At 35.5% G+C, this 21,306-nt stretch overlaps 4 protein-coding genes across 6 annotated transcripts in view; 3 read left to right on the forward strand and 1 right to left on the reverse strand.

Annotated features, from left to right (window-relative positions):
- Positions 1-77: 77 nt before the first annotated feature.
- LOC100883926 (protein FAM50 homolog) lies at positions 78-1,913 on the forward strand. Its single transcript, XM_003705162.3, has 5 exons — positions 78-220; positions 365-1,092; positions 1,187-1,341; positions 1,409-1,521; positions 1,597-1,913. The coding sequence occupies exons 2-5, from the start codon at positions 438-440 to the stop codon at positions 1,715-1,717; spliced, it is 1,044 nt and encodes a 347-aa protein (XP_003705210.1). The 5' UTR covers positions 78-220; positions 365-437; the 3' UTR covers positions 1,718-1,913.
- Positions 1,896-3,435, reverse strand: LOC100874745 (CDAN1-interacting nuclease 1). Its single transcript, XM_003705165.3, has 6 exons — positions 3,295-3,435; positions 3,113-3,217; positions 2,911-3,041; positions 2,760-2,839; positions 2,634-2,683; positions 1,896-2,567 (listed from the first exon to the last, which is right to left on the reverse strand). Exons 1-6 carry the CDS (start codon positions 3,390-3,392, stop codon positions 2,183-2,185), a joined length of 849 nt encoding a protein of 282 aa, XP_003705213.2. The 5' UTR covers positions 3,393-3,435; the 3' UTR covers positions 1,896-2,182.
- Positions 3,436-3,780: 345 nt separating this feature from the next.
- Positions 3,781-5,826, forward strand: LOC100874630 (uncharacterized). Its single transcript, XM_003705164.3, has 2 exons — positions 3,781-3,921; positions 4,013-5,826. The coding sequence occupies exons 1-2, from the start codon at positions 3,846-3,848 to the stop codon at positions 5,782-5,784; spliced, it is 1,848 nt and encodes a 615-aa protein (XP_003705212.2). The 5' UTR covers positions 3,781-3,845; the 3' UTR covers positions 5,785-5,826.
- Positions 5,827-6,228: 402 nt separating this feature from the next.
- amon (prohormone processing protease amontillado) overlaps positions 6,229-21,306 on the forward strand; it is a 42,198-nt gene continuing 27,120 nt past the window's right edge. Inside the window, exons 1-4 of one of the 3 annotated variants that reach the window (XM_076535930.1) lie at positions 6,229-6,360; positions 6,437-7,579; positions 18,095-18,199; positions 19,629-19,896. In XM_076535930.1, coding sequence (XP_076392045.1) covers positions 7,154-7,579; positions 18,095-18,199; positions 19,629-19,896 — 799 coding nt within the window. In that variant the 5' untranslated portion in view covers positions 6,229-6,360; positions 6,437-7,153. Of the gene's footprint in view, positions 6,361-6,436; positions 7,580-17,654; positions 18,021-18,094; positions 18,200-19,628; positions 19,897-21,306 lie in introns of those variants that run through there. The other 2 variants (XM_076535931.1, XM_012289683.2) reach the window with 2 other exon arrangements.

Consider the following 21,306-nt stretch of genomic DNA (forward strand, 5'->3'; position numbering starts at 1 on the left):
CGTTCATACATCCTATGACATTTTTTTGTGTACATACATAAATAAATGCATACACATCACTGCAGCACGGACAGTTTGATGATGTTATACATTACGTTAGCACCAGATGGCAGGCGATTCAAGCATTAAAATACTGCATATTTGTTTATTTTCTTCGCAGAATAATTAAAAATATGTATGCTGTAGAATTGCAATATTCTTCATAAGTGGACAAGGTTTGGTAAGTTATACATTTGTATACTTAGCATTGTCATTTATACATTTAATTTCAACTGTGTTGACATCTTTCAATGCAGTTTCAGTATAGGTTATCAATGTTTTTCTTATTATAAAAGATACTTATATGTATTCTTTAATTTTACAGCTTTCCGGTTAAATACATATACAAATATTTGGGAATAGTTTCCTCCAGCAGTTCTAAAATATTATTTGAAATCATGGCACACTATAAAGGAGCAGCCAGCGAAGCTGGCCGTGCAATGCAATTGATGAAGAAAAGAGAAATTGCTCAGCAAGAAATAGAATTAAGGAAAAAGAAAATCGAAGATGATCTTAAGATACATAATATAGAAAACAAATTTGCAACCCACTATAATGCTGTTGAACAGCAACTGAAAACCTCTACCATCGGTTTAGTCACCTTAAATGAAATGAAAGCAAAGCAAGAAAACATAGTAAAAGAAAGAGAGAGGAAACTTGCCCAAAAGGAACGTGAAAAAGAACAAGAAAAAGAAAGAGCTCTAGCTGCTAAGCAAGCTGAAAAAAATAAACAGAAAAAACAGATACAGGCTTTATCATTTAATTTAGATGAAGATGAAGTAGAACTTTCTGATGAGGAAGAAGAATCAAAAATAGAGAAATCAAAAGATAATGATGATAGTGGACCTGTAGTAAAAAAGATAAAGAAAAATCCAGATGTTGACACAAGCTTTTTACCTGACAGAGAAAGAGAGGAAGAAGAAAATAGATTAAGAGAAGAATTAAGACAAGAATGGGCCAGAAAACAAAATGCATTAAAAGAAGAAGAAATTGAAATTACTTTCAGTTATTGGGATGGTTCTGGTCATAGAAGAAGTGTTATTATGAAGAAAGGTAAAAGTCTATTTATTACTACATTATTATTACCTATTTGATTTATCAGCTATAGAACTTTATACTAATTGTTAATAGTTCGTACTGCTGGCAGGTAATTCTATCTATCAGCTACTTCAAAGATGCTTGGAAGTTTTAAGACGTGAATTCAGTGAATTGAAAACAGTTATGGCAGATCAGTTAATGTATGTCAAAGAAGATCTGATCTTACCACATCATTATACTTTTTATGATTTTATTGTGACAAAGGTAATTTCTGTGTGAATTAGTTATAATTCAATAATATTTTACTAACAATAAAAAATTACTTTTTCAGGCAAGAGGAAAGAGTGGACCTCTTTTTACATTTGATGTTCATGATGATATTCGTGTCATGCATGATGCTTCTGTAGAAACAGAAGAATCTCATGCTGGAAAAGTATTACTTAGGTATTACACATTTCAGCACCAATAATAGTTTTGTAAGAATTTCTTTTATAAATTATAAATTATATTTGGTTTTAGGTCTTGGTATGAAAGAAATAAACATATATTTCCTGCTAGTAGGTGGGAACCATTTGATCCAACTAAAAGCTATGATAAGTATACAGTATCAGATAAAAATAGGAAAAAGGATAAAATTTAATGGACAACAACGATATAGGAAGTAATTGTACAAAAAAAAAATAATAATGCATTGTGTTCAGTAAAGAGAAATTTATCATTTCAGAATAATTTCAATATTATTGTAGATATTACACATTTAAAATATATTAATATATATTTAATTTTGTATTGTATGGTAAAGATAAATACTACTTAAATTAGAAGTTGAATTTTAATACATATCTAGTATATTTAAAATAATGTACAAAATTTTGTTAACAGTTCCTTTCTAGGTTTCCTTAGCCTATGGTTTTGTTTCTAATCTCTATCTTAGGCTTTCCTTAGGTTCTTTAATCTCCTATTCAGTCTCTGTATATACATGCTAGTGCTCATATTTTCAGTGGGCACTTCTATTCATCACTGTCTTATATTTACGTACATACAAGTCTTAAATTTAAGTACAAATATATATTTAATATCATACACGTATGTATGAATATTACAATTAACAAGCTGTAGGTTTAATGCAAGTAGGATCCATGTATGTAATATCTTTTGGAAAGTGGTCCATTATTACAAATCTCTTCTCACTAGGTTTTGATAAATTATCTAAGAATCCAAACCAGTAAATTACAAGTCCTGGTCCAAATCTATTCCAGTAACTCAAAAATTGCTCTTTAATATATTTCTGATGTATCTCCGCATTTCCGAATCGAGCTTTAGATTCTATCCAGTTAATTACAAAACCATTTACCGCAATCGGTACTTCAAGCTTAAAGTCGGGGGTTTTATCGTATCCGCGTGATCGTAAGTGTTCCTCATTACGGAACGCAAGATTTCGTTCTGTCAAATAATTTTGTAGCTTTAATTCGTACTCCTGACCTACAGAACTAAAAGTATGATTTATAAGTACATGTAGCAAATTTGTATTTGGTATTTGGTAACATGAATCTTACATTCCAATAGCATCTGCTATGGGTCCATACAAATTGTCATATAATATACACTGTAAAAGACATTCAATTATTTTAAAGTTGTTTAGGAATATGTATTTAATAATTAACAAATTTTTGATATATTACCAAATAGATTTCATATGCAAGATCCTTATCCTGAATAAGAGTAGTGTCCTTAAACAATTTACTCACTTCATTTTTAGAAACTGGAAATATATTGTTTTTTATTATTTAGGAATGACTATATTTAATAATAAATAAGTTATATATAAATTACAATTAGGGTCATCTTTTCCACAATGTTTCTCGAGAATATTTCTAGCTAATAATGCTGGTGGTGCTCCAATTTCCTTTGCCATTTTTAATAAAATCCCAACGGGTTCACCATTTTGTACAGCTTCTACATAACTATTATTTAAATAACATTATAATATAAAACATTCTAAGTTTATAAAAAGTATAATATGAAGAATACTCACGTATCATAATAGTTCTTATTGTTGCCAAATAATTTACCATGATTAACTTTCATTCTATGCTGTATTTCTAAAGACAATATACTATACAGTGTATTAGGTGGAATACTAAATAAAAAACGCAATTAGTATTTTATTGTAATTCATAATTGAATGAAACAGTTTGTTTATAGTATAATACTTACTCGCTATACTTTTCTTTCAACATGTCTCTACAATCCTTTGATAAACCTCGAAATTTTCGAATACTTGCTACAATATCATTATACAATTCAACCTTCATATTGGAGCCTTATTAGTGTTTTTTTAAAATATCTCAACTTTATTTTATTATTACAATATAAACATTATTCATATTTATACGTTATGCATGTTGATATTTACCCATAACGCATAATATTTTGACAACACTTAATAGTGAGGAGTATATTGAAGTTGTCTGAAATGCGCAAATGAAGTACGACCTATCAAGAAAACGGCGCCAAGAACTTGCTTCACTTTGATCAGTAGGAATCGTGAATAGTGAAGTCTGATGGTTGTTTCTTTCTTTTATCTCTGTTTGTGAACTACGTATCTATGCAAATATTACTTCAAAGGAAAATTGCGCAAGGACATTTCATTTTTACTGTTATGGAATATTTCAAAGATTAGAACACAACACAATATTGTACGTAAACTTACATTAACCTATATCATTAACCGGTAAATTAATTTACGTTTTGACACCACAACAATTATGAATAAATTTGGAAAATCGGTGACAAAGTATAGTGGACAAGAAGGAAGGAAAAGAATTAATAATCACGAGGAAGGTAACTAATGTGATCCTTTTTTTTTATACAATCAAGTAGGTTCTAGAATTGACTTAAATTTTTATTGGCATGTATTAATTTTATGTTGTAGCATCAATTAAAAAGAACATGAAAATAGATACTGGAAATGATTCGCCTCAACATTCTTATGAATCATGCATTTATGGACATAGTACACCAATTCGGAGAAAGGATTATGCACCTGACGTGGAAGATTCTCCTGAACTTGATTATCATTGTAGTCCAATCTCACTCCCGTGTACACAAGATGGTGGTAATGAAATTTCATGGGATTGGCAGACTCCAAGTACTAAAACCTCCAGTGAAAAATTTAAATCGAAGAATAGTCATGTTCAAACCCCCAAGAGAAGTAAACATTTACAAAAGAAAAGAAATTCTAATTCTCCTTTGTTGCCAAAACCACTTAAAAGAAAACAAGTGAAGATGGAAAATATAGAAAATATTGGAAAATTAACAGCTGAACTCAAAGCTTTAACTGAAAAAATGAAAAATATTCAAGAGAATTGTAATAATGATGTTATTCCAGATAGAAATGATACAGAATATGAATCAGACAGTAAATTATTAATAGAATTTGACACTGAAATTAATAATGACATAATGATAGAAATTGTTGACAATGATAAATCAAAAATAAGTGAAGTTATTATGAATAATAATAACAAGAAGGGTTCAAGTTATGAAGATTTATTTGATGATTCTATTGATGATTCTATGGTGAGGTGTAGTCAAGAAATCGAAGAGAAATTAAATTTATGTAAAAACAAAGGAAATGAAGAACTAAGTACAATAAGAGAAGAGAAAGAAACAGTATCCATATGTTTCACATCTAACTCTACCGACAATTCTAAAAGTTTCAACATGTCTAAAAACTCATCTACTGACACAAGTGGCAAACTAAAAACATACTCAAATAATTCCAGTAAAACAAGTTCAACTTCCAGCTTTTCATTTTCAAGTTTGAAGAGTACGAGTCTGCAAAAACGTTCTTGTAAAAATAATGTTACACATACACCGGGTGGGAAATTACAAGAAAAAGATCTGTCAGATTTTCCAGATGATTCCTTTGATGACTGTTTAGCAACTTGCATAGAAGACGACAAGTTATTAACCAAATTGTCAGAGTATGATTTCAATACTTCAAACTCTGGTTGTAACTCAAATCACTCTAAAAAGATATCTAAAGAAACACCTTCAAATAATCAACAGGCTTCGAGTAATGCAATGGATGCTGTATATAATAAGAAATTTAATAATTGTAACAATTCTAAGTTGATTACCGATGATTTGGTAGATGAAGTTGAAGTTATAACCGATACAGAAACAATACAGAAATCTTTCCCTGGCAAAACAGCTTTAGAAAATAGGAAATTTTTTAAAACGAAAAGTTTATCAGATCAATGTTTTTATCAGAATAGAAATTGTAATTTAAACAGTAAAACAAGTAAAACTTCAAATTCCATTGCATCAACTCAAAAACGATTCCAACCAAATTCAAATAATTCTTCAGTAAGTACTACTTATCCTGTTGTACCAAGTCAGAATTCTTATAAAGTTAATAATTTTGCATCAATTAATGGCATGGAAAATGCGCCTGCATTTGACAGACTGAAAGGAAAAGAAGATGGAAACTGTATTGTTAAATACAGTTCTACTAGCAATTTGAGCAACATTAAAGAAGTTGTGAAAGAGTCCCAGTCGGTACAATGTACCCCTGCAGAAATAGAACGTAAAAGATTGGAAGCAAAGATGAAACTAGAGGCAAAACGTAAACTGCAACAAAGTGGTCAAATGACCAGAGCTGTGTCAGAAGTTCCTAGAAAGAAATCTGTTAAAAGGTGAAAGCATTCAGTAAAATAAGTCAATGAAATTAATTTTTTACAATACGATGTTGTTTTTTTCACAATGCCGATGTGCCTATTTCTTGTATGTTTGTGATTTCAACTATGTGCTGTGTCAGAGCAAATATTTGTATAACAGAAAAATATTTTTGGATAGAGATTTAAACTTTAAATATTCTATAAAATCATGTTCATAGGTTTTAAGAAATCCCTATATAATTCTCTATCCTCTATTTTGTTGTTCTTAGAGAAGTTACTTTTATATTCTACAATGTACAGTTATTGAATTGTAATAGCTATGTTGAGATAGTTATAAATATATGTTACATAAATTTCTTCATATTTATTTAATTGTAACATGCGTTATCTTTGTATCTTTATCTGAAATAATCATAAGAAATTAAACTCTATAATTAATGCTTTTTAAATTTCCTGTAATATCATTTGCCATATGTAGGGATTTTATTTTTATATGAGCGAGTGCCTTTCATAGGGAAAATGACGATGTAGCAGAAGGAGTTTCCACCATTCTCATTAACGTATTTGCCGCAGAATAAAAATCGTAAACGTTCATTGAGTGAGTTGAAATAAATTTTCGAATTTAGAAATGTTAAAGTTTTTAAATTTATACATTTCATTTTCTATAATCGAAGGCAAGCGGTCTGGGTAGTTACGGATATGTTACTGCAAGCGAAAATGAACTATTAATAGTACATACCGTTCATTGTAAATTTGCAAATGTTTTACATTTAGTCTTTACAAAATAAAGATCATCTTTGAACTAAAAGAATCGTCTGAGTAAGTTTTTAATCATAAGCAGTGTATTCCTGTCTGACCAATGTCAGGTTAATACTACTTCATACAATTCGAAACTCGTATAAAAGTGCTTGCAACGAATCACTTTCAAAGTAACGTTGACAAAGCTTGAAATAACATTGTAATATCGGTATAAATGCTACAAATTGTTCGCAAAAAGTAAAAATTACGAGACGACACATAAATAAGAGGGTACAACTCATCGCGCATGCTTAGTAGATGCGCGCCATTATACTATCGTTCGATCGATATACCACGTGACGTCAAACTCGAGCGCACGTTAACGCAGTTGTTTCGCGCACGAAAAGAAGGTGCGATCGGTAACGCGTTTCACTTCTATTCACGCACGAATCTACACGCATTTCGTACGCAAATATTTACACGCGCGCGGACTTCGATCGGTTTCCAAGTAATTAATGATCGCGCCCTTAACATGCATCGCGTCTCGCCGCGCATGCGCGGTGGTTCGAGAGCAGACTCACGGCGCATACCTGTCGTTGATTGGTGAAGACGCACGATCAGACAGCGAGTAAGCCAGTCGGCCTGAGGTGAGCATGGGGAGAGCACGTGTCGTTTACATTGTTGCGCGCGATTCGGCAAGCTTATACGTCGATTCACACGACTCTTCCACCACCACCGACGCTTTTGCCACCAGTGGGACGCAGGAAGCCGCTAACGCCACCACCAGCGTCGCTACTACCACCGAGAACAATTCTTTGGCTTCCCCTCCCGTGGAGCGGGTTGACAGCACGAAAATCGCGGTACCCTCGCGTACATCGAGTACAGTGCCCGCGAATGCGAGATACATCAGCGTGCATCCTCGGCCTATCACGATGTTACTCGCGGTGATCGCGTTCCTTTGCGCCGGCACCAGTGCCGAGATCTTCACAAACACTTTTCTCGTGAAGATGAGGCAACCTGCCGAGAGACACGTCGCTGATCGCGTGGCTATCAGGAATGGATTCGTCAACCTTGGACCGGTAAGTAACTACATATCTTTTCAAAGATTATTATAATTTTCGATAATGTTTTTAAAACCGCACGTTTGATGATTAGAAGAGTAAAGCTTATCGTGTAAAAGCTTTCGTTAGGGATCGCTTCGAGATAGCGACAGTGTAACACGAGATTCTGTCAGTGACAGATATAAGTGTAACACTTAAGCGGTTCGACCGCGTCGAGGAAATTGCTTATCTAGGGTGAAACAGAGTATGGCTTGGGGCGCGGATAGACGTGCTGTGATGAGAATGAAATCTTAAACGATCGATACATTTATTTGAAAAAATGGAAGCTTGTTTATTTATCTTCCGACGGTTGGTCTAGTTATTTTCTTGCACCGTCGGTTAGGTTTGGCGATCAGTTCTTAACCTTCTATTTTAGTCTCCTTTCTATATCAATATCAATATATGAATATCAATGAATCAATAGAAATATTCAATATCATGTTTGTATCAATATATGAATACCATTGAATCAATAGCAACATATCAATATCATGTTTGTATCAATGTATGAATACCAATGAATCAATAGCAACATATCAATATCATGTTTGTGTCAATGTATGAACACCAATGAATCAATAGCAATACATCAATATCATGTTTGTATCAATACATGAATACCAATGAATGAATAACAACATATCAATATCATGTTTGTATCAGTACATGAATACCAATGAATCAATAGCAACATATCAATATCATGTTTGTATCAATACATGAATACCAATGAATCAACAGCAACATATCAATATCATGTTTGTATCAATGTATGAATACCAATGAATCAATAGCAACATATCAATATCATGTTTGTATCAATTCATGAATACCAATGAATCAATAGCAACATATCAATATCATGTTTGTATCAATACATGAATACCAATGAATGAATAACAACATATCAATATCATGTTTGTATCAATTCATGAATACCAATGAATCAATAGCAACATATCAATATCATGTTTGTATCAATACATGAATACCAATGAATGAATAACAACATATCAATATCATGTTTGTATCAATACATGAATACCAATGAATCAATAGCAACATATCAATATCATGTTTGTATCAATACATGAATACCAATGAATTAATAGCAACATATCAATATCATGTTTGTGTCAATGTATGAACACCAATGAATCAATAGCAATACATCAATATCATGTTTGTATCAATACATGAATACCAATGAATGAATAACAACATATCAATATCATGTTTGTATCAGTACATGAATACCAATGAATCAATAACAACATATCAATATTATGTTTGTATCAATACATGAATACCAATGAATCAATAGCAACATATCAATATCATGTTAGTATCAATATATGAATACCAGTGTAAAATACCAATGTAACAGTACCAATTTACCAATACCAGAGTATCAATACCAATACACATATTCAATGCATCAATGCCAGTGTATCAATGCTATAGTATATATACCAATATACAGATATCAATACATTAGTACCAGTTTATCAATACTAGTATTTATACCAATATACAAATATTAATACGTGAATACCAGTTTATCAATACTAGTATCTATACCAATATACAGATATCAATACATCAGTACCAGTTTATCAATCCCAGTATCTACACCAATATACAGATATCAATAAATCAGTACCAGTTTATCAATACTAGTATTTATACCAATGTACAAATATTAATACATGAATACCAGTGTATCAATACTAGTATCTATACCAATATACAGATATCAATACATCAGTACCAGTTTATCAATCCCAGTATCTACACCAATATACAGATATCAATAAATCAGTACCAGTGTATCAATACTATTATCTATACCAATATACAAATATCAATACACCAATACCAGTGTATCAATACTATTATCTATACCAATATACAAATATCAATACACCAATACCAGTGTATCAATCCCAGTATCTACACCAATATAAAAATACCAATACACCAATACCAGTGTATCAATCCCTGTATCTACACCAATACAAAAATATCAATACATCAACCCCACCAACAGAGTATCGATACCAATCCCAGTACCAATATAGTTCTATCAATCTACCGGTAATAATATCATCATCGTTAATGCTAATAAAACAGTCGATAGTTCATGGCTGAAGCGTGTAACAAACGAAGTCACTCATTCGACATTTAAAAAGCGCGATGAAATAAAAGATTGTAAACTTTCGGTATCGTTAAAAAATAATCCCTGGCAGTTTTATCCTTGCTCCACTTCACCGTTGATTTATATCACCGCGAAACTCGTTATCGGTTCGCCGCATGAACGACCTGTTATTCACCGTAGGCATGTACGATCTACCGGAGGCATTGATTTCGTGACCGTTGCCATGAACGCCCGCATTATCGCGAAAACATGTTCCAAACGGTCGGTCGACGTCATAAATACATAGGATACGTATTAACGATAAGATTACCTTCCACCAAAAGTAGCTCCACTAGCTTCACTTTTTCTCCCCTCTTTGTACGCTCGTTTACACGAATATCGGATAAAAATAATTCGTGTAGTTAGAAGTTTATTTAGTTGCATTTCACGGGGAAACACTGCTTCGATAACATGTTTTGATGTCTGCCGGGGGAAGTGAAACGATCGGTGTGCGGTCAGGCAACGCAACAGTGGAAGCGACACGGTTTGGTCCGACGCCTACACGTAAACGTTGCGTAGGCACCTTTCAACTTCTGCATGTTTTTCTGTTAATACTCGGTGTCGCTTTACAGGGGAAACCATGTGAAACACTTTCCAAAGCTCGAAAGTATGGAGACAATTAAGGGGTCTACGATATAAATAGCAATATTAATTACAAATACTTCCACGAAATTTTAACATGTTTTTATTGATCGACCTTCTGTACTTGTCTGTTGTTATCTGTACAGCTTTGCATTGCATAAAATTTGCTTCCTATTAATCTCTAAATCAAAGCACCCTTTGATGCCTTTCCTTTGTTCCGTGGAATATAAATTTCATTAACCGTTACGCAATCCCTATTACATATTCGCTTTAACTGGGTTTGTCATCTATGACAAGAAGAAATGAAATAAATACGCAAGCTATACAGTAAAAAAGTCCTTCTCTAACTTTATTTAACTAACAGTCTCGAACAATATAAAGTTCCAGATACACAATTACTCTCGAAATCGATTTTTTAACAAAACAAAACAAGACGAGCAAACTTTTGTTTCCGTCATTTCGTGATAATTGAAACGCTCGAGATTCCATTAAGAAATGTCTCAGATACGCTTGAAATTTTCCCTTCTTACGAAACGTCGAGGGTGCAGATCCGAACGGAAGCAGCAAGAAGGGACCATCTTGTTTGATAAATTGCGTTAGTCGTTGCCCACCGCGACGTTACGGTGTCGTTTCCTTTTATTAGGGTCTTTCGAACAATGTCCTCTTCGTTTTTCTTTTGTCTTTCGCTTGTTTCGATTGTTGTTCCTTTTTGCTGAAACAACTTTAAAATCTTCGAAAGTTTGAAGTTTATTTATCACTGTTTCAGCATAGCAGGTTCAGTCAAAAAATACCAATTTCGTATTTTATCATAGTACACGATATTTTAGTACGGTACACGTTTAGTTTGTTGGAGGAAATTTAAAACACGAGCGCGGCCATTTTTCTTGGAGGACATTGCGAAAGCTGGTCTTCCTCCTGGGATCTCTAAGTCCCGGAGGAAATGTTGAATCTAAATGGTCCAAACGTTGAATCTGGTTGTAATTTCGTATTGTATTCAAACGTTGAATCATCTAAGTTGTGCAATGTTGTAACGCGTATTACTTTTTTGTAATTTCATCCGATTCTTCCTTAGTTCCGGTCCATTGTCATTTTCCTCCTACACAACAGATATTCTAATAATACCAGTAATTGTACCCATTATACTAAGAATCCCCTATCCATAGAAAAACGCCTCTGTGATTCTTCGAAGACCCCAATCCGTAGGGAAATGGCAATTTTCAAATCGAACGTGAATTGAAAGAACGAGGGTCGATCGAGTAGAACGACTTTCGGCTTCGAAATTATGTGGCAGATGTAATTTATGAGGATCGATTTTCTTCTTGAACCTCGTATTTACAATGCTGCGTGACGTTGTTCCATCTGATTGCCATTTGACACGATTAATCGTCGTGTGACGTGCGCGTTGAATTATCACCGGTGATCGATCGCCTTCATTGAGGGCCGATTAAAGGACCGTCGATGACCACGAAAATAAAAGCTGAAATTATTTTTTATATACTGACATTGTTACCTTTTTCATTCGTGTGTAAAGTGGCTTTATAATTTTTAATTCCACAGCATATTTATATGGAGTCGCTGCTGGATCACAGGTACACATATCACACATATGTGTACACGTATCAAATTTTTCTTCTTAATGCTACATTAAATTAGTCATAGTGTAATCAAACTTTAATAGGAGTTAGAATGTTTCTAACGCAAGTTAGAATGATAAAAATTGTGTCTTCTCGGTCAAGTCACAGTCCCGTTATATTGCCATATATATGGCCTCTCATTAAGTTACATTGTCACACATTGTATCAAGCTTCATATCACTAGAGCTGCCTTTAATTAATATCCTCAGTATCTAATTATTCCAGCACACAAATTCTAACGCACACAAAATTTTGTATAACCGATTCTAACATTTAATCACGCAGTAAAAGTAATAAGTTGTTAAGTACTCCGAAAGTGCAAGCCGATTAATAAAGTCGCGCTTACCGAAGCGCGTTAACAAACCTTGCCTCTTAATAAAGGCGTATAATTAGTTCCTAAAGTAGTACCAAAGTACTCCTGCTCTGAAACTGTTTACGAATGTAGTACTAGAAACTTTTTAATCTCTCCACTTTTCGCAACAAAGATACGTTTATCGACGAAATTTTGGGACGGAATCAAAAGGTGTATACTCGTCAACGTAACCGCAACATTTCAATCGATCGACCTATTTAACATGATTTGATTTCGCGCGGCTTCTCTCCGCTAATCTTTTCATTATTCGTCGGCAAACCATTTATAGAAAATCGATTTACAATTTGTTGATACGTTCATGGAATGGCCATTCGCTGATAATCGAAACACTCTCGTTATATTACCCCATTTCGGCAATATAACGTGGAGTAAAGTGCACTACGAAATTTACTTGTGTAATATAGAGTGTCAATATGGCGTGAAGAGTGATGTCCATATGGTGTAACATACGGTGTTATGACGCGAGGCGATATGTGATGTTCCTTTTATATCACTTTGTACATAAAAAACAATCCAGCAAAATTGCTCTTCCAACCACTGTCCATGATTGGATTAAGTTGGGCAAAGTTTATAGACCTTCGACCTTTCTACAGCCAGCAATATGTCACGTTGTCCTAAAAGCTTGCTCCTCCATAAACTGCGAGAAAAATTCAATTTTTCATCTTCGCGCTGGCTGCGCGTTGACCGTGTACACACGGGTTCGTCGGTATTTTGAATACGCTCGACAAATTGCATCTACATACGTGCAACATCTGTGCAGAAGGGAAAGGACAATAAACCGGGGTGTGCTCGTGTTTATCCGTTGGTTGCAGGTTGTTATACCTTGTCCGATGCTACGCACTTGCACGCTCGTTAATTGGATTACACGACACGTGTAGCCCGGGATAAACTCGATTAAGGTACGTATAGTTTGGCGGATTGAAGTTTGTTTTCAGAAACAAAGGAGCCAGGTAAAATGCGATAGCTTACAAGGATAATTCGCTGCGATTTCGAACGATTCGACAAACTGTTCAATTACGGATCGGGTCTTATCAATTACATATTCATGATTTTAAATGTTTAGATAAAAATATAGACTCATATGGGAATTTAATATAGGGTGTTACAACTAGTGTAAGTCTTGAGATTGGGTGGTGGGGTTCGAGATTCTGAACAACTTTTCCCTTTGCAAGATTTCGGTCCGAAGCTTCGTTTTTGAGTTATTAAGCAAAAACACGGACCAATCAGAGCAGGCAGACGCGAGAGTGACAGCGGAGCCTGGCGGTTGGTGCGCAGTATTCTCGTGCTCTGATTGGTCCGCGCGTATGCGTAGACGCGAGAGCGATAGCGGAGCCTAGCGGTTGGTGCGCAGCATTCTCGCGCTCTGATTGGTCCGCGCGCATGCGTAGACGCGAGAGCGATAGCGAAGCCTAGCGTCCGCGCATGTGTAATCCCCGCGCTCTGATTGGTCCGTGTTTTTCTTTAATAATTCAAAAACGAAGCTTCAGATCAAATTCTTGCAAAGGAAAAAGTTGTTCAGAATCTCGAACCCCATCACCTAATCTCAAGAGATACACTAGTTGTGAGACACCCTGTATGAGTAGTCCAAGTGTTAACTACGACTCTAACTAAAGTTACATCAGCAAATTAAAATACGATATTAATAGACTAATTATAAACTTGTGCTTTGTTCCGAATGTCTTTTCACGAGTGTTCTACGTAAGTTAGTCTAATTTCGAAACGAAGGGAAGCAAATTGTAGGGTACAGAAATATCCGTGTCTTTCTCTTCACCGGCTTTCAATCGCAGGATAAGTTTACAGCGTCCCTCTATAGAGTCGCCGAGTATTTCTTTGCAATGCGCGAGTGTAAGAGAACGATCAGATTACGTAATTTCAGGACTTAGAAATATTCGAAACGTGTGCTTCGGAACGTTGGTAGTTGCATAACTGAGTGCTCAGTTAACGGTACACGGGCTCGATGCTCCTTTCTACCTAAGTTGTCGCTCAGAATGCTGGCTCTGAAATGTGCATAGTCGATGAACAACTATGGAACAGTATAATAAATGTTCCCTTGATACAACGCGCATACAACCGATGCATTCATGCAAATGCATTTTCAATTTGCTCGTTCGGAAACTTGTTCGCTGTTTCTGAAGGTACATTCATCGTTTGTTAAATTACTGGATAATGTTCGAACACGAGTTTCGTAATTAATTCAAGTTGCTCGACTTATGGCGACAATTAAGTTTCATCTTCACTTCTTTAAACAGAATCTTTCTGTAAAAGAAATTCTGTGACATGTCTGAAACATTCAATGTTGATTTTAATTTTGATCAAAATATATGTTGGTGTATAAGAAATTATCGAAGCAACATCGATTAATTGGTTGATCACTGATTTTAATTTTGATTGGAAGAAAATACACAGCGTATAAATAAGTAATTATCGAAGTAACATCGATATTGCACTTCCATCAGTGTTCTCACTCGTTGTAAGTGGGTTCTGTTAGCGTGTAACGATAGTAAAGTAACCGAGACGTGATATACTCGGAAATTCAATACCAAGACCGAGAATAGCGTGATAAGGCACTGTCAACCTCAAGTTTCTTTATATCACGGCTGGCCTGTCGTCCCTTTTCTACTGAGGAGATTGTCGAACCGTATTGATAGATCGATCGGACACTCTACGTGTCGCTTTTCATCTAATTCGGAAGGAAAAACATCCGTTCCTATTTCTTCCTCGATAGAAACGGGATATCTACTTGAACCTTCCTGAAAGATGGTTCTGATATTCTTGCAACTGCACTTAGTGATCAAAGTCTTTACAGTTTTCAGACTCCAGGGTTACTTTGCAATATTAAAAAGTTAAATTCAGACTTTTCAAGAGGGTAAACTTTTATCAAAATGAACTTTTATGAAAATAAGTTTCACCAGAATAAATAATTAAAAAGCAAAGAAAGAACGTATAGAAGAAATTATATCGATAGCGCTTCGAAAGTCTTGAATATTCGAAACCAACAAACCTAATTAATATTTATCGGCGCACTGTTTGCCATGTACTACGATACCAGTCCTGCAAATTGATCATTACGCTGGCGAACGTGTTAACGATGCTCGTTTCTGAACGGTCTCCAACATTACTCACCTAACGAAATGAAATTACACGGTTGCGAGAACTAGAATTTACGTTTACGATCCTTCGTTCTCGTAGTAAATTTCTTGTTATCGATCTCGGAAAGAAGAAGCAACTTGATAGAAGAATCGTAGACAACGATATCTCGACTATCGTTAATCGCATTACAGGAAATTGCATCAGCGTGAAAGCAGATATATTTGTTTTCTCAAGTCACCGCTCAGCTGCCCATTTCCATTTCATATAACAAAGTACTACTCTAGCACATTTAGTTTCATATTAAATCATTCATTTTTAAACTATGTACAAATTGTCTAAAGCAAAACTCCTTAAATTCTTAAATTCCAAATTCCTAGATTTTTTTTCAAGATTTTCCTAGTTTCTTTTTATCAAGTTTCTAAAGTACAAATTCCTACATGACAAATATCTAGATATTAAATTTGTAGAAGGATCTCAAGTCTTTGGATAACTAAATAATCCCTAGATTCCCTAAACTAGTAAATCCTCAAATCCCTAGATTCCCCGAATGTTTAGACACCCAAATCCCTAGATATAAAAATCTTTAGATCTTCAAATTCTCTAAATTCGTGAAATACTCTACATTTCCTAAATTCCCCAAATCTTCCAAATTCTTAAATTCCCAAAATTTCCTGGATTCAAAAATTCCCTAAACTCACTAAATTCATAGATCCCCCAATTCTCTAAATTCACTAAATCCATAGATCCCCCAATTCCCTAAATTTCAAAAACCCTTAATCCCAAAATTCCTAGATCTCAAAATCCCTAGTTCCCAAAATCCCTAGTTCCAAAATCCCTAGTTCCCAAGATCCCTAGTTTCCAAGATCCCTAGTTCCCAAGATCTCTAGTTCCCAAAATCCCTAGTTCCCAAAATCCCTAGTTCCCAAAATCCCTAGTTCCCCAAATCCCTAGTTCCCAAAATCCCTAGATCCCAAAATCCCTAGTTCCCAAAATTTCCAGATCTCAAAATCCCTAGTTCCCAAAATCCCTAGATCCCAAAATCCCTAGATCCCAAAATCCCTAGATCCCAAAAATTCCCAGATCTCAAAATTCCTAGTTCCCCAAATCCCTAGTTCCCAAAATCCCTAGTTCCCCAAATCCCTAGATCCCAAAATCCCTAGATCCCAAAAATTCCCAGATCTCAAAATTCCTAGTTCCCCAAATCCCTAGTTCCCCAAATCCCTAGTTCCCAAAATCCCTAGTTCCCCAAATCCCTAGTTCCCAAAATCCCTAGATCCCAAAATTCCCAGATCTCAAAATCCCTAGTTCCCCAAATCCCTAGTTTCCAAAATCCCTAGTTCCCAAAATCCCTAGTTCTCAAAATCCCTAGACCCCAAAATCCCTAGATCCTCAAAATCCCTAGATCCCCAAATTCCTAGATCCCCAAATCCCTAGTTCCCCAAATCCCTCGATTCCAAAAATCCCTAGATACCAAATTTCCAAATTCCCAAGTCCCTAGATACCAAATCTCCAAATTCCCAAATCCCTAGATCGCAAAATTCCTATCTCTCTAAATCCGTAACTGTATCGCATTTATCGCCACTTTTAAAGTGACTAGTTATTTCAAAGCGCGAACAGTTTAATATAAACTGTTCTCTTTTGAGAAAATTTCTTCTCTCCGCGCCTCGCAATTGCAACAAATAACGCAGCGAAGTGGACGCGTACGAGAGTCGATAATGGAATTTGACACGAAAGTATGTTCGTCCCGATTTTCGCACAGTAGGAGAGGGATTTCAATAAACTAACGAGATTTCCCGCGATGCGGTCACGTGTAAGTGACCGGACGTCGATATCACGCACGTGTTCCACTGAATTTCCGACGTTTTTCTTCGCGAAACTTCTGCAGACCGCTAAACTTTGACACGGTGTTTCCTTCCGCATGAAACACGAGCCTCGAACTATCGGAAAAATAATCGGGTCTCGCGGAAAGCTGCCGGAGTGAAGCATTTTCATCCGAGATCGAAAGAAGATTAGAATCTTGCGATGTTCAATCTTCGGCGAGGATGTTTAAAGAAACGGACGGTGAGCCTGAATTAAAGTAGAGAAAACATTTATAAAAGCTTTATCCTGTCGGCGGCAACTTTTCTTATTTCTCCGTTTCCGAGAACTATAATGCGATAATGATTAATCGTTCCAGGGGCGGAGGTTGTTTTCATTCCCTCACGATTTCTTCCTTGATCAGCGAAAACTGTTTTAACACGTAATACGATTTTATTGCGATGAAAGATGACAGATTTTTAATTAGTCTTTGGGTATAATGTGAGCGGTTATTAGTAAGTGATTGTTATTCATTTTGTTAATACCTCGTACGGGTTAAAGGAATTGATAGGTGACAGAGGTAAATAACTCCTGTGCACGTGTATTTAATCTACCGTCAGTTTGATCGATTTCCTAGCGGAAGGCAAACTTATTAAGCGAGTAACAGATTATATCATGTACTTAATCGAGGCGAGTCTATCTGCAGTTCGATTGGATCGATGCTGTTTGATCCGTCGCACTTACCAAGTGAGCGAAAGAAAAAATATTTTCTAACTCTACTTCATTTCTTATGTACTGAAAATTTTGTATCTTTTGTCAAGGTATTGGGCAGCCAAACGGAGTACCATTTCGTGCACAGAGCTCTGCCGCACGCACGAAGCAAAAGATCTGTGCCGCACATGAGAAGATTGAAAGTAGACCCTCTGGTAAGTGATCTTTCACTATTTCACCGGACAATGGTCTATCAATTCACCCAACTATGTCGCTCTCTTTCCAATAGCGCGAAATCAAATGAAATCTTTCAATTTCGTTCCACTTTCGTCGATCGATCCCAGCAATTTTCTCCTCTTCACGATTCTAAACCTACGAAATTTGATCTACATATTGCGTTTTAGAAGGCAGCCAAATTTCGACGGAGAAAGGAGCGCTTTAAAATGGCCACGAGTCGTGGGTGGATCCGTGAAATTCGATTTAAAGCTTTGCTGTCAAAGGTTGTCGATATAAATGCAAATGGAACCGCAATATCCAACCGGGCACAGGAGGATATATAATCGGACTATGAACAAATTGGTCGCATAAAATTACCATTCTGACGTAGTTCGTATCATATACCTGATTCTTATTCAAGAATTGTTTCATTGCTTTTTTCTATCTTCCATCGACGCGATCGCCTTTCGTCCTTCTTTTCTATCGGGGTGAAAAGCTTTAACCAGACGTCCATTATTTTCTCACCGTTTGTGGACGTCGATAGAGTGAAACTCATCGGATGAAATTCGAGGAGGGTTTATTTTTTGTCCACTCTCACACCTTTGACGTCTCCCCAATATATACGGTGTCCCAAACGAAACTAAGCTATTATTTTAATAAAAATATCGCAATTTTAGAAACTTTGCAAACCTTAGAATCCTTAGAAGTATTAATTATTAAAGCTTTTAAATACGTATTAAAATTTTATTCGATGTTAAAGTTTCCGAAGTATAGACACTATGTGTACACTATGCACTATGTATGTGTTCGGATGCGCTCGGAGACGTTCGGTGACGATCGGAAACATACGAGAAACATGTGCTGTGCGTGTATTATTTAAATCAATATATTCATGAACGAAACAAAGCTTGTACAATTGTTTTAAAAAAATATCGCAATTTTAGAAACTTTGCATACTTTAGAATCCTTAGATGTGTTAATTTATAAAGATTTCAAACGCACGTCAAAATTTTATTCAGCGTCTAAGTTTTCGAAGTGTGGGATCACCGTGTGTGCATTTCGGATGCGCTCGGAAACGTTCGGTGACGATCGGAAGCATACGAAACATGTGCGTGTATTATTCAAATCAATATATTATTCATATTGCACATGTTATTCATATAATTCACTATTAAAATACTTATTCCTATATTAAAAATGTTTATCTCTCAACACAATCGATCGACAACTTGTCCGAAAATTATGCGAACGACATCGAAAGTGAAGTAGCTATTAGATATATTCTAATCGAGCTCAAAGGATTAATTCCGTCTCTCGTTCGGCGAAGCTTGTAAAAGACAAATTAGCCAGTAGCTGACTCGCGAAAGAGGGATGAGACTGGTGTTAGTGTAAAATATTGAGGCACGAGGGCTCGTTTAAATGTTTCAGGTGCACACGGCGGTGCAGCAGCCTGGATTCAAGAGGGTGAAGAGAGGCTACAAGCCGCTCAGCGTGGATAATCTCGTGCCCCTTTACCAAATTAAAAATCCAGAGAATCCAGTCAACAGAGACCCGTCGGACCCTTATTTCCAGCATCAGTGGTACCTGAAAAATACCGGGCAAAATGGCGGGAAACCGAAGTTGGATTTGAACGTGAAGGCAGCCTGGGCTCAAGGCGTTACCGGGAAGAACGTTACCACCGCTATAATGGATGACGGTAATTACCCTTTTAAAATAGCAAACTTTAATTTAAAGTTCGATTTTATATGGTTCTTGCGAAAAATATTCCGAATGTTAGACAGTGTAGTTTTATTTTTATAAACATGGTTTAGTTCTATATCTTCGTGTGTAAAAAAGGTTGGCAAAATTGCACATAAAAAGCTGCTAATTGTATTGCATGAGGTGATATAACCTGAAATTGGCAATTTTAAAAAGCTTAAAACATCTTCGAAGTTAATGGATCGTTTGGTGGATTTAACGGCAATTTTGCCGCCGGCTTCTCGAGATCTCATTAACAGAAAGCGTTTTAGCTTAGATTACGCGGCACATGAACGTCGCATTCCTGAGGTTAGCTGCATTAATTGTGTGCCACGGCTGTCTGATAATCAATTACGGATATTGCTGCCATGTAATTTCGTTAATTATCCTTACTTTCCTTAATACTTTAATGTTCTCCGTTAATTTCGGTCTTACACTTATAAATATTCAGGTATTTCTCGGTTAATTTTAAAATAAGTTAAAATTTATGAGTCAGAGTGGTTAGAATGTATAAGTAGAGTGATGATAGGAGAAATTAGGGCGGAGCGACTTGGCGTAGTGCGTAGGGTACTCGACTCGCAATCGGGGGACCGGGGTTCGAATCCCGGTTTTTTGGGGTTCCGCATTTTTTCAGTTGTTTGTACATTCGAATAATACTATTGAAGTATGTAATATTTCGAACTATTCTATAGTTGTAACATATTTGAATATTCCATAGTTGTGTAGGATTTTTCGAATCTTTCCAATATTGTTCCTCTATAATGATATGGTGTTAGAGTATTTGATATTCAATATTCCATAGTTGAGTTATAATTTGAATATAGTGTTTTCGAATACTCTTCATGTAACATTTGAATAATTCCCAGTGTTCCAACTATTCGAATAACTTTCAATACTGCAACATAACATATCCAGTGTTCTTAACATCCCATAATACAACTTCAAATAAAATCGAAATTCCAACGATAAAATATAACAAAGAAAAATCCAATAGCCATCCTATAAATCTTGGAATACTTTGTAATCAATCGCTGTTCGAACAATGTATGGCCATGTGATAAATTCAATTCCCCAGTGCGATGAAATGAAACTCGAAATTGAAATCTATCTATAGGTTTTGATGATACAGCAAAGGTCGATTAAACATTGTACATCGAATTTCGTTTCAGAGACACGGCCGAGTAGAACGCCAATATTTAGCAATCTGTCGGATCAAAACTGGACGTGATCTGTCCAGTTCCGTTCAGATATATCAACGATTAACCGCTTATACCATTTCGATTGACGTTTATTGTCGATATTTCTCCGAACGTTACGTGAATTTCCAGTTTAATAACTGTTAATTGCAACTGCGTTAATAAATGATTAT

This window comes from Megachile rotundata, chromosome 10 (assembly GCF_050947335.1).
Source record: "Megachile rotundata isolate GNS110a chromosome 10, iyMegRotu1, whole genome shotgun sequence".
NCBI classification, from domain to species: domain Eukaryota; kingdom Metazoa; phylum Arthropoda; class Insecta; order Hymenoptera; family Megachilidae; genus Megachile; species Megachile rotundata.

What these genes read in the sequence shown, in the direction of transcription:
- LOC100883926 (XM_003705162.3), top strand. Translation starts at nt 438, where the DNA reads ATGGCACACTATAAAGGAGCAGCCAGCGAAGCTGGCCGTGCAATGCAA. An exon ending in AAGTGTTATTATGAAGAAAG is followed by an intron (nt 1,093 to 1,186) that starts GTAAAAGTCTAT and finishes TACTGCTGGCAG; the next exon opens with GTAATTCTATCTATCAGCTA. An exon ending in GCTGGAAAAGTATTACTTAG is followed by an intron (nt 1,522 to 1,596) that starts GTATTACACATT and finishes ATTTGGTTTTAG; the next exon opens with GTCTTGGTATGAAAGAAATA.
- LOC100874745 (XM_003705165.3), bottom strand. Translation starts at nt 3,392, where the DNA reads ATGAAGGTTGAATTGTATAATGATATTGTAGCAAGTATTCGAAAATTT. An exon ending in TTGAAAGAAAAGTATAGCGA is followed by an intron (nt 3,218 to 3,294) that starts GTAAGTATTATA and finishes TTTTTTATTTAG; the next exon opens with TATTCCACCTAATACACTGT. An exon ending in AATAAGAACTATTATGATAC is followed by an intron (nt 3,042 to 3,112) that starts GTGAGTATTCTT and finishes TTTAAATAATAG; the next exon opens with TTATGTAGAAGCTGTACAAA.
- LOC100874630 (XM_003705164.3), top strand. Translation starts at nt 3,846, where the DNA reads ATGAATAAATTTGGAAAATCGGTGACAAAGTATAGTGGACAAGAAGGA. An exon ending in AATTAATAATCACGAGGAAG is followed by an intron (nt 3,922 to 4,012) that starts GTAACTAATGTG and finishes TTTATGTTGTAG; the next exon opens with CATCAATTAAAAAGAACATG.